The sequence below is a fragment of the Sapajus apella genome, unplaced genomic scaffold (assembly GCF_009761245.1).
Source record: "Sapajus apella isolate SASKATOON/1434 unplaced genomic scaffold, GSC_monkey_1.0 scaffold18, whole genome shotgun sequence".
Lineage (NCBI taxonomy): Eukaryota > Metazoa > Chordata > Mammalia > Primates > Cebidae > Sapajus > Sapajus apella.
Genome location: NW_022436958.1, coordinates 148,725 through 161,299, shown reverse-complemented (window position 1 = coordinate 161,299; position 12,575 = coordinate 148,725). Strand labels below are relative to the sequence as shown.

The 12,575-nt window shown below is 38.0% G+C and overlaps 1 protein-coding gene across 1 annotated transcript in view; it reads right to left on the bottom strand.

Moving 5' to 3' along the window:
• Nucleotides 1-1,829: 1,829 nt before the first annotated feature.
• UBXN4 (UBX domain protein 4) overlaps nt 1,830-12,575 on the bottom strand; it is a 46,637-nt gene continuing 35,891 nt past the window's right edge. Inside the window, exons 9-13 of the mRNA XM_032286324.1 lie at nt 11,200-11,327; nt 7,696-7,798; nt 5,249-5,380; nt 3,701-3,903; nt 1,830-2,512 (exon numbers count right to left, since the gene is read on the bottom strand). Of these exons, the coding sequence (XP_032142215.1) occupies nt 2,374-2,512; nt 3,701-3,903; nt 5,249-5,380; nt 7,696-7,798; nt 11,200-11,327 (705 nt within the window). The 3' untranslated portion in view covers nt 1,830-2,373. The remainder of the gene's footprint in view (nt 2,513-3,700; nt 3,904-5,248; nt 5,381-7,695; nt 7,799-11,199; nt 11,328-12,575) is intronic.

Below are 12,575 nucleotides of genomic sequence, written 5' to 3'. Positions count from 1 at the left end.
ATGTTTGTTTGTAATAGAAAAAAAATGTGTAATACCCACTGAATGCCACCAGAGCATGGACAGTAAGCTCAGTGGGGTACATTCATCAAGCAGAATGCTATGCAGCCATTAAGAATGCGGTAGCTCTGTGCCAATAGGAAAAGATCTCAAGACTATATAAGCAAAAAAGCAAGATGCAGGGTAGAATAGATAATATGATCCCATTTATTTAAAAAATAAAGATTCATATTTGCTTATATATGCATACAAATTTTCTGAAAATTACATAAGAAATGGTTTAGATTACCTCTGGAGAATAGTACTGGGGTAAGAGGTGAGGAGGGAGAATTCTCATTTTACAGCCTTATACACTGATGTGAATTATTTTTACCATGTACTTTTTTAAAATACAAAATTGAGGAGGGATCCTCCTCCAAAATTACGAAGCATTCTTTTATGTACATTTCTCTAAGAGTTATATTTGATATTTTTCAAGGCAAACTGACTTGAGGTACTCGATGTTTTTCCAAATGTATTTCTAATAATTAATAGTAGGGTTACACCTGTGAGACAGCTTTTTAAAATCACATATTGCTTTATTTTTAAAGATGACAAACCTTTATGTAAATGGGATGCTTGCTGGAGATTTTTTTTCAAACTCAGTTTTTAAGTTATGGCAATATCACTGCAGAAAATTGGGAAAACATATATAAGGGTGCCAAAAATACACACAAAAATCACATAAACCAGTCTTACCATTATTAATGTTTTGGTGTGTTTTCTTTCTTTATATATTAACACCTAGTACTATCTATGTAGAAAATGTATTTGCAATGCTGAGATCACACTGTACCTACAGCTCTGGATCCTGCTTCTTTTCCCTCAACACTTAACAGATGCTCAGTAAACATGTTAAACCGAGTTGTTAATTAGTATTGTACCATTTCTCCTCATCAAAAATTACTTCTACAGAAGGCATTTAGTTTCCAGTTCTTGGAGTAAAATAACACTTAATGAGTATGTCTGCATTTATGATTTAGAAAAAGCTACTAGATCAAAAGAGTATGAAATATTTTAAGTTTCTGATAAATGTTTTTCAGAAGGATTATACTGGTTTCACTCCTACCAACAGCGTAGCCTGTGTCACTGTTTCCATGCCAACACTCACCATTTTTAAAAGTCACTATTATTTCATGGGTAAAACACTGAAAGTTTGCTCTGAGAAAATTTCTTCCTCCTATTACAAAATAAAGTCACAGTCTTTCCATACATTCACTCAAGAGTGCTATCTTCCAATCTAAAACAGGAATCGTTTTTAAACATCATTAGCTTAGTGGGCTCCACTAACAAAAACATATGGGAAAAGTAACATGTAAGTCGGATTAAGAAACGCAAATTTTTAAGAAAAACCAAATGACTAAAGGCATGTCTTTTATTCTATACTTCTTGTCCTATAGGTACTGTAGGTCCTTGTGTGATTACTGAGGACAAAACTTCAGTATAAAAGTGACAGAGAAAACTAGGTTGCAGACTAGCAGCTGTTTTGCATCTGATGAGAACAAGGACCTTAACGGTAACTTTATGCAAACAAAGTAATGCCTCACTGACTCAGGAAATTTCTTTCTTCAGTGAAGAAATTTCTTCAGAAATTTTTCTTTCTTCAAAATTTCTTTCTTTATAGATTATAATCTATATAATCTAAATATAGATTATAGTCCTTAATCTATATTTAAGGTAATGTAACCAGGTACTTTCAAGAGACATCTCCAGGGCAATGCTGGGAGGAAAAAAATCAGACATAGGACATCAACAGAGCCCTGTGCAACAAAAAGATGCTAGGATAACAAAACTCAAAGCAAAAATAAGATCATTCCGATTTTTGGGAAAGTTTTTTTTATTCAGTGTTTAAAAACTACAAGATTTTGCTTGCAGCTGATGATCAAAAAGAGAAGTTAAACATAAATTCTCATATGATTGGCTAGTTAAAATGCTCTGACACAGAGTCAAGTTACTCAGTGACATACCAGTTACTTTGGGCTTAAGAGTCTTCGAGCAAAGTAGCTCTAAACAAAACGTGTCATCTGACAGCAAAGGGCTAATGATGGGTATATGAAATACTGAATAAGAAGCCGATGGAGGCAGGCTGTGGCAGATCTTTTGATTCTTTTAGGCTTCTAGCAGTGGTTACCATATATGCAAGGACCTAGCAGAGAGTTATTTTCCTGTTTTTACTTTTCTGAGCTAAACACCTTCAACCCACACCCACTAAGCAGGAATAAGACACTTTATTATAGACTAGTTGGAAAACATAAAGCAGTCCACTTCTCCAGTAGAATTTTAGTTGAATTAAATCAAAGAGAAACAATGATTACTGCACATATTATAATTGTCACACTACATCTGTTGAGTAGAATTTCCATTCCAAGTGTTGTTTTCATCTTCACCGTCATCTTGAGTCCTTAATCTATATATTTTCCCCTCCTTTTTAAAGTCGTCTCCACGTTTTTCCAGCACTCTTTTTCTCACTGGTTCCCTGATATGACAAAAGGGGGAGGAAAGGAAAGATGACATAAAATAAAAACAATAATAATACAAAGCTGTTTCCTGCAAACTTCCATCCGTATAAGCAACTAAGTTTTACTTTTAATGCCATCTAAAGGAAAGTCAAGTCCACGGGAGACCATTATATCTAACGCAGTACTAGACTTTATAATTTATTAGTCTTTGGTAAGTTTAGCTTCATCTGATCTCTAAGTCAAGCCAGCCAAATCATATTTTCCATTTCCATTGTGTTTCTTAGTGACTTACTAAGCTTTAGAGGAGTGTGACCATTTGCCAACTCATCTTTCCTTTGTTATTTATGCAAGCTGATATAGCCACTAGAACATTTATAACTTGGCACCCTAGAGACTCCAAAGCTCCAGTCAGCTTGACAGAAAGGGTCAATTTTTAATCCTCGCAAAATCTTTAAGAATGACTTATTTATAAACAATTAGGAACAAAGAGGACCTCCTCATCTGAAAATACAAAGAAATAAGGATAAAATTTAAGCCAATAGACTTTTATAACCCTAGAAGGGAAAAATAATAGTCAAAGACAAAGCTTCACCCTGTTAGACATACATTTTATTCCATCCTTTGCTCCAATCTAAGACCTTTCTGTTACTTAAAAAGTTCAGACAGGGTCTCCCCTCTGTTGTTCAGGGTAGAGTGCAATGTCACGATCACTACTCACTGCAGCCTCAAAACTCCATTCCAGGGCTCACACAATCCTCCTGCCCTAGCTTCCCAAGCAGCTGAAACTACAGGCACACACCATCACACACAGCTAATTTAAAATTTTCTTTGTAGAGATGGAGCCTCACTATGTTGCCCAGGCTGGTCTCAAACTCCTGGCCTCAAGCGATTCTTGTGCCTCAGCTTCCCAAAAAGCTGGGATTACATGTATGAGGTACCACACCTAGCCTGAAAAATGTTTTTAAAATCCACACAGCTATCTTATATTACAGTGATTCAGGATTGAATGCTCCCACCCATTGCTCAGTAAAGCTGTAAGATTCAGCCTAGTTGGAGTTTCCCTGTGTGCTCACTAGAGTAATGTACTTAGTAGGTAACTGGTCTTCCTGCCTAACAGTTATGAAATAAGATAAAGGACAAAGCAGCCCAATCACCATATTCATATAAGTCATTATCTTATAAATGGGGAAAATATACAAAGATACCTTTTTTCTGATTTGCTAGACGATGCAGGGTTTGGGGGTTCTGACGATGTTACTCTCACTGAAGTCTGTGCGGGAGGTGGATTACTAAACAAGAAATTACTAATCAGTCTCCAGATGGCAAGGAATGGATAAAGTACTGTTCCCAACAAGGTCCAAATGTCTCCGCTGGAAGAGTGTACAATGGATGCAGTTGGTCTTCCTGCCTAGAAATTAAGAAATAAACAAATCTAGATAAAGACTACGTCAGCATAATCACATCACACTCAAGGTTCTAGATGAAACTTTTATCTGGAAAAGGAGGTCCTACTGATTTTAGATTACTTCGAGAGGGTAAAATGACTATCTTTTGATGTTTTGCAGGTATATATGAACTTATGGGGACTAGCAGAAGTTTTAGAAGAGAAATTATACAGTATTATAATTGTATATATAATATGTAATTATATATATTATACATATAATTATAAAATTATATATTATAGTATTTGGAGCTCTGTTTAAGAGAAATTATAATATACAAACTAGAAAGTAGTTCTCAGTGAAATAAGCCAAGTATTTTTAGGAATTTTAAATTTATAAAAAGTCTTTCTTGCTGATTAAAAAAAAGATTCAAACCTCAGTAAATACAATGAAATCCTGATTATTGGACAGCTAACTGTTTTGGGGTGGACGGCACATCTAGTATAGGGCAAGGGAAACTGTTAGCCAGGACACAGAAGACCCAGGCTCTCATCCCAGTTCTGGCACTTAAGGTGGGACCTTGGCCATAGTTATTTAAGCTTTCAGAGCCTCTTTTCTTCATCAGAGATTAAAACATTGTGCAGATTAAGTGGGATAATCTGTTTGAATATTCATTTTATTTTCATGTTAAAATAATTTTTTTTTTTAATTTGGTAAACAGTAGAGCCGTATATAAATAAAAGACGGAGGCCGGGCACGGTGGCTCAAGCCTGTAATCCCAGCACTGAGGGAGGCTGAGGCGGGTGGATCACGAGGTCAAGAGATCGAGACCATCCTGGTCAACAGGGTGAAACCCCGTCTCTACTAAAAATACAAAAAATTAGCTGGGCATGGTGGCGCGTGCCTGTAATCCCAGCGACTCAGGAGGCTGGGGCAGGAGAATTGCCTGAACCCGGGAGGCGGATGTTGCGGTGAGCCGAGATCGCGCCATTGCACTCCAGCCTGGGTAACAAGAGCGAAACTCCATCTCAAAAAAAAAAAAAAAAAAAAAAAAAAAGACACTAAGTGTGTGGATGAGGCAGATAATCTGCATTTCTTATTGTCTTCTCCTATTGTTCATTTTTTGTATACAAAAATATGTGAAGAAAACAGTTGAAAATTAAACTATTTCATGTCTCCCAAGCAATTATCAACAATGCAAATAAAGCACAGGATAATGGAATTATAAATTCATCTAATTACTGGATAACTTGAATCTTAATTACCCACAGTATACCTCTGTACTTCCTTTCCCCTAATTATAAGAAATGAAGAGTACAACAAGCAGAAAACTATAAGAACAGAAAAAAAGCATCTGTATATACATACTGGCAACAGTACCACCGAAGCACTTGGGGCAAGTTCCAAATCCAGTAACTTCTTTTTATAATCTTCTTTGGTAAATTCCCTCCTGGGAAACATGGTTGCTAACGAAAAATTACCGTAAGTGTTGCCAACAGTCTGTAACACAAGTTTTAAAAACTTATAAGGGTGCCTTTAAAACTAAGATATTACATTACTCAGATGAAACCAAAATGACTGTTTTAAAATTCCCTCAAGTTTAAAGTTCATTACATGTAAACTCAAAAAAAGGTATAAAATTGTGCTTCCAGCCCCTAAGCAGCTGAAAAGCTATCAAGTCCAAATAGTTTTTAAGAGCTTTTACAACTCAAAGATGACCACTAAATAGTAAAATGTAGTTCATAAAACCACATAAATAAATTGAGTAAAAATGGACAATTGTGTATCTCCATGAAGCATGGTTGCAGTTCACCATTAGGTTTTCACTATCCTTTGGCAAACTTATGTTAATGTCTCATGAACACACATTTGGATTACAGATACTCCCTATTAAGAATCTGGACTAGACCGGTATTTCCCTCATATATACCTTCAAGAAGTGTAGCCTCACCCTTGTCTCAAGGCACATACGGTCCATAATCAACCTACATGATACACACAATCCCATATCCAGGAACCTATATTGGACAGCACCATAATCACCCTCATAATTTTAAGTCCTCCATATACAAAAATCACTTGTAAAATCTTAGACATCTGTGTATCTTTCCCTAGAGAAAACTAAATTGTTTCTTGTAATTTTTTTTAACCGTAGATCACACATACCCCTCAATGTTCTAAGGACATACAAAAATACAAAACTTGATAATTGTACTTAGATGGAGTTTTAATAGATGGTAGCAAAGATCTCTTTTTCCCATGTAGTCCCTTCTCCATTTACCTGTGACAAAAGCAGTGAAACTCAGGACAGACGACACACTATGGGAGGCTCCAAGACAAAAGAAGAATCAAAGAGCCTATTTGGGACTGGTTCTACTATAAAACTTAGGGGGAAACAGTTTCTAAAATAAATTTTTATATTGTCCAGCCTAGCTCACCAGTACAACAGGGTGAACAGCTTTTAAGATGTCCTTCTCGCCGGGCGCGGTGGCTCAAGCCTGTAATCCCAGCACTTCGGGAGGCCGAGGCGGGTGGATCACGAGGTCAAGAGATCGAGACCATCCTGGTCAACATGGCGAAACCCCATCTCTACTAAAAATACAAAAAATTAGCTGGGCATGGTGGTGCATGCCTGTAATCCCAGCTACTCAGGAGGCTGAGGCAGGAGAATTGCCTGAACCCAGGAGGCAGAGGTTGCGGTGAGCCGAGATCGTGCCACTGCACTCCAGCCTGGGCAACATGAGTGAAACTCCGTCTCAAAAAAAAAAAAAAAAAAAAAAAAAGATGTCCTTCTCTTGAAACCTGTAAGTAAGAAGACTAAACGGGGAGAAAAGATCTGAACCCAACACCCAACTCCCTAATTGTAACCTTGAAGTTATACCTGTTAGAAAAATACTGATACATATAATAAGCCTAGAACCCAATGACATCTGATGCTCAGAATCCATTTTGAATAAGGAATCAATCAGAAAATAAAAACTAATTGGAAACTACTCGTATCTTAAAACATATAATCCATTCAGATTTTGAAAAAGGCCACATTTTGGAAGTAAATTCCTGAAGAAGGTACTATTGTCAAAGTCTACTGCCTCTTTTTGCTTAGCCAATAGGTAGATCGTAGGAAAGTGACCAGCCCGTAAGCAATCTGCAGGAAATGGAGAGAGGACTGAGAAAAACGACTTCCGTTTCAGGGGAGTGGAACAACTCCCTTACATTAGACCTTCGGGAAATCACTTGTTTGTCCCTCCTCTAATGAGTCTACTAATCAGTGAGAAAAGTTCCCAGTGGCTGGGCCAGGTGGCTCACAGCAGTAATCCCAACACATTGTGAGGCTGAGTGGGAGGACTGCTTGAGCCCAGCTATTCAAGACTAGCCTGGCTACATGGTGAAACCCTGTCTCTACAAAAAGTACAAAAATTAGCCATGTGTGGCAGTGCATGCCTATAAGTTCTAGCTACTTGGGAGGCTGGGGTGGGAGGGTTGCTTGAGCCCAGGAGGTCAAGGCTGCAGGGAGCTGTGATCACACCTCCGCACTCCAGCCTAGGCAACAGAGTGAGATCCTGTCTCAAAAAACTTTTAAAAAGTTCTCGGGGCCTATTATACAATATCAGCAAATTCCTACTTCTGCACACAAAGCACGTATGTTACTCCCATAGGCACTAACACACGACAAAATTTCTACAGTATCTCAGGGGTGTCTTCCTCCTTTAGATGTCACAATTTACTCACATTCAACTAATGCTTTGAAATTTTCCCTTCCTACAATTTAGTAACCTATATATCTATTGTTACTACAACTCAAAACATAAATTTACCTGTGCGGCAAACTGCCTTGCCTCTTCGAGAGGAGCATCAGAAGGGAACTGATTTGTAAAGGAAGAACCATCAGGAAGACGGAATTGAATTCTTGCAACGGTGCTATGAAAAAAGAACATTAAAGTCACAATCTTCACCTCTACATATTCTCAAACAATATCATTAAAAGTTCGAGAAAATGGAAGTGGAAATGTGCAATGACAATAGTCATTTTTTGCCATATCAGATCTTTTTGTTTGTTAATAACTGCTTTACTGAGATTCACATCAAAAAATTAACCCTGTTAGGCTGGGCTCAGTGGCTCACGGCTATAATCCCAGCACTTTGGGAGGCCAAGGCAGGCAGACCACCTGAGGTTAGGAGTTCAAGACCAGCCTGGCCAACGTGGCAAAATCCCATCTCTACTAAAAACATACAAAAATTGGCTGGGCATGGTGGTGTATGCCTGTAATCCCAGCTACTTGGGAAGCTGAGGCAGAGAACCTAGGAGGTGGAGGCTGCAGTGAGCCGAGATCGTGCCACTGTACTCCAGCCTAGGCAACAGAACGAGACTCCATCTCAAACAAACAAAAATTCTTTTAAGGTGTACAATTTAGTGGTTTTCAAATATATTCAGAATTGTTGCAACCATCACCACTATCTAATTCCAGAACATTTCCATCAAGCCAAAAAGGAACGCCAACCCCATTAGCACCCACACTCCATCCTTCCCTCCTGCAGACCCTGGCAACCACTAACCTACTGTCTCTATGGATTTGTCTATTTTGGGCATTTCATATAATAGAATCATACAATATGTGACCTTTGTAACTTGCTTTTTTCATGGAAATTGTATTTTCAAGGTTCATCCAGTTGTTGCATATATCAGTTATTCCTATTGCTGAAAAATATTGTACGAGATACAGTTTACACATTCTTCAGTTGCTGGACATTTGGATTATTACCGCATTTTAGCTATTTGACTAATACTGCTATAACTATTCATGTACAGGTTTTTGTATGGACGTTTCCAATTTTCTTGGATATAAACTGCTGAATAACCTGCTGCTGTAGAACTGCTGGGTCCTATGATAATGCTATGTTTAACATTTTGTGTTACTGACAAACTGTTTTCCAAGGTGACTACATCATTTTACAGTCCCACCAGTAACAGAGAAAGCTTCCAAATTCTCTACATCCTCACAAACACTTACTACTTTCTCTTTACATTTAGGCATAATTAGTGGGTGTAAAATAGTATCTCACTGTGGTTTTGATTTTATTTCCCTAATGACTAATGATGTTGAACATCTTTTCATGTGTTTACTGGCCATTTGTATATCTTCTTCGGAGAAATGTCTTATTCAAATTATTTTCACATATTTGAACTGGGTGTCTTTTTATTATTGAGTCATAAGTTCTTTTTATATTCTAGACAAGTCTCTTATCTTATCAAATATATGATTTGCAAATATTTTCTCCAATTCTATGGGTTGTTCTTAGAACTTTTTTTTTTTTTTGAGACAGAGTCTCACACTGTCACCCAGGCTGGAGTGCAGTGGCACAATGTCAGCTCACTGCACCCTCTGCCTCCATGGTTCAAGTGATTCTCATGCTTTAGTCTCCCAAGTAGCTGGGATTACAGGTGTGCAACACCATGACTAATCTTTCTATTTTTAGTAGGGACGGGGTTTTGCCATGTTGGAGAGCCTGGTTTTGAACTCCTGGCCTTAAGTGATCTGCCTGCCTCAACCTCTCAAAGTGCTGGGATTACAGGTGTGAGCCACCACACACCCACCTTCTTTGCACTTTCTTGATGATATCCTTCAAAGCACAAAAGTTTCAAATTTTGATAAAGCCTAATTTATCGATTTTTAAATTTTGTTCCTGTGTTTTAGTGTCAGTCTAAGAGGCCACTGGCTACTCCTAGTTCAAAAAATTAATACCCCTCTTTTTTCCTCTAAGAACATATATTTTATGCAGTTTTAATTTTTGGTAGATGATCCACTGAGTTAATTTTGTACATGGTGTGAGGTAAGGGTCCAAAGACATTATTTTGCATGTAGATATCTGGTTGTCCAAGTACCTTTTGTTGAAAATATTCTTTTTCATGAATAATCTTGGTACCCTTTTCAAAAATAAACTGTTTATAAATGTAAGGGTTTATTTCTAGAGACTCCATTCTATTATATTGATCCATATGTTCATCTTATACCAGTACATAACTGTATAACTTTGTAGTAAGTTTGAAAATCAGGAAGTATGAGTCATCCATCTTCATTTTCTGGATTTTTTCAAGTATTGTGTTTCTTGCATTTCCATATGAATTTTAGGATTATAATTTATGAAAAAAAGCCAGCTGGAATTTTGATAGGAATGTTGAATCTATAGATCAGTTTGGGGAGGATTATCATCTTAACAATATTAAGTATTCTGATCTATCAACATAGGCTATCTTTCCATGTATTTAGGTCTTAAATCTTTCAACAGTGTTTTGGTCATTTTTAGCACACAAATCTTATACTTTTGTTAAATTTATTACTTCATTATTTTTGGAAAATAGTTTTTAAAAATAAATTTTTCTGATTACAAACTACTATTTGTTAATTATCCAATATGGAAATATGAAAAGGCAAAGAAAAGAAAGTATTAACCACAGTCCAACTAGCAGGTGTACTGGAAATGTGAACTTCCGTCTTCAATAAAAGACAAAAACTGCCTTATCCCTGCTATGTGTCATTCATTCTGGTATGATTATCAATAACATTTCCCCCACCTCCTTCACCACAAGGTTGGGCATGTCACCTCCTCCAACCAGAGGGCCCACACAAGGGACACTGACTGGTCTGAAGGTGGCCACATGACCACATGTCACCTCCTCCAACCAGAGGGCCCACACAAGGGACACTGACTGGTCTGAGGGTGGCCACATGACCCAAACAGGGGCAATCGGAATTCTCAGTAACTGATACAGGCATGAGAGAGAAAATCTCTTCTATCTGGGATCATGAATTCAAGGTCCTAAAAGTGACACGAGGTACTGGGCTCTCCTGACACCATTTGGAGAGTTTCTCTGAGAATGAAACTAAAACAAAAGAAACCAAGAGATTAAAGAGAGAGAGAGAAATTTTAATGATATCCTAATTTAGATTGCTGGATACAACTATGCCTAACCAAATTCACCCTTGGATTTCTGAACTGCAGAGCCAATGTATTTCCTCTTTTGCTTAATCTTATCTGATAGGGGATTCTGACAACTAAAGAATCCTAATACATATGAGATAAATATTATATTCATTTTGCTTACAAATCATTTCTGTCTTTGGAAAATAGATTTCTTAGGCCCTCTTTTAAAGTTATATATGTAGTTATAGTATACACCCACGCTGAATGATAGATATCACTGGGAGCTGTCGAATTGACTGCTTATAAACCACAGTACACATCAGTGTTAAAAACTAGCCTATAATCATCCCCCCTCAGCCTCTAAGTGCACAGAGATGTTTCAGCATGAAATATAGTACCTTCTTTCTCTTGCATAAGATTCCCTCTTGAGTTCCATTTCTGTCTGTTTGGCTAGCAAGGCAGCAGCTTTGGCAGCCTCTACTTCTTCCTTTGTCTTTGCAAAACGAGCAGCTCTCTCAGCACGGTCCTTTAAAACATCATTAAATACCAATTACCTTTAGTGCCAAAATGGTCAATTCATACAATTCCAAACATGAGGAACAAACATAAATATGCATGGAATTCTTTTATTATTAAGAGACAGGGTCTTGCTCTGTTACTGAGGCTGGAGTGCAGTGACACAATCATCGCTCACTGAACTCCTGGGCTCAAGCAATCCTCCCACGTCAGCTTCCAGAGTAGCTGGGACTACAGGTGCATGCCACCATGCCCAGCTAATTTTTTTCTTTTCTTGTAGAGGTGGGGTGTTGCTTTGTTGCCCAGGCTAGTCTTATACTCCTGGCCTCAAGCAATCCTCCCATCTTGGCCTCCCAAAATTCTGGAATTACAGTTGTGAGCCACTGTGCCTTGCTGCCAGAAATTCTCGTAACACCATATGTGAACTTAATCATTCTGGAACTGTTATTTTTTAGTTTTATCAACTGTCGGAGACCAGAATTATTATTAAAGAAACAAGGACATGAATTTGCTCACTACCATATCTCCAAAGCCTGAAACAAGGTTTCAGGCATAATAAGGCTCAGCAAGTATTCGTTGACTCACCAAATGAACAAAAAATATTAAGGTAGAGGTAGTTTATTTTTCAGGGACAAAGTTTTGCTTCTTGTTGCGGCTGGAGTGTGATGGCATAACGTTGACTCACTGTAACCTCCACCTCAGTTCAAGCAATTCTCTTGCCTCATCCTCCCAAGTAGCTGGGATTACTGGCGCTCACCACCACGTCCGACTAATTTTTCTATTTTTAGTAGAGACAGGGTTTCACCATGTTAGTCAGGCTGGTCTCGAACTCCCGACCTCAAGTAATCCACCTGCCTTGGCCTCCCGACCTCAAGTGATCCACCTGCCTCAGCCTCCCAAAGTGCTGGGATTACAGGCATGAGCCACCACGTGTGGTGAGATGGTTTTCATATGTATTGCAACTGCTGAATCCTAAAAGCAATTGCTGCAAACTAAGCTTTATGATATGCCTAAATCCTCTGGATACTGCAAAAAAGTGTGCCTGTGATAGAAAAGACTAATAGGTACTTAGCTTATTTTCTAGGGAATCTTTAAAAGCTGCCTTTTGACTAATGATAAAAGTCGTAAGTTAACAAAATATGAAGAAAAATCACTTTAAAAAAAATAACCTTGGTTGGGCGTGGTGGCTCACGCCTCTAATCCCAGCACTTTGGGAGGCCAAGGTGGGCGGATCACCTGAGGTCAGGAGTTCAAGACC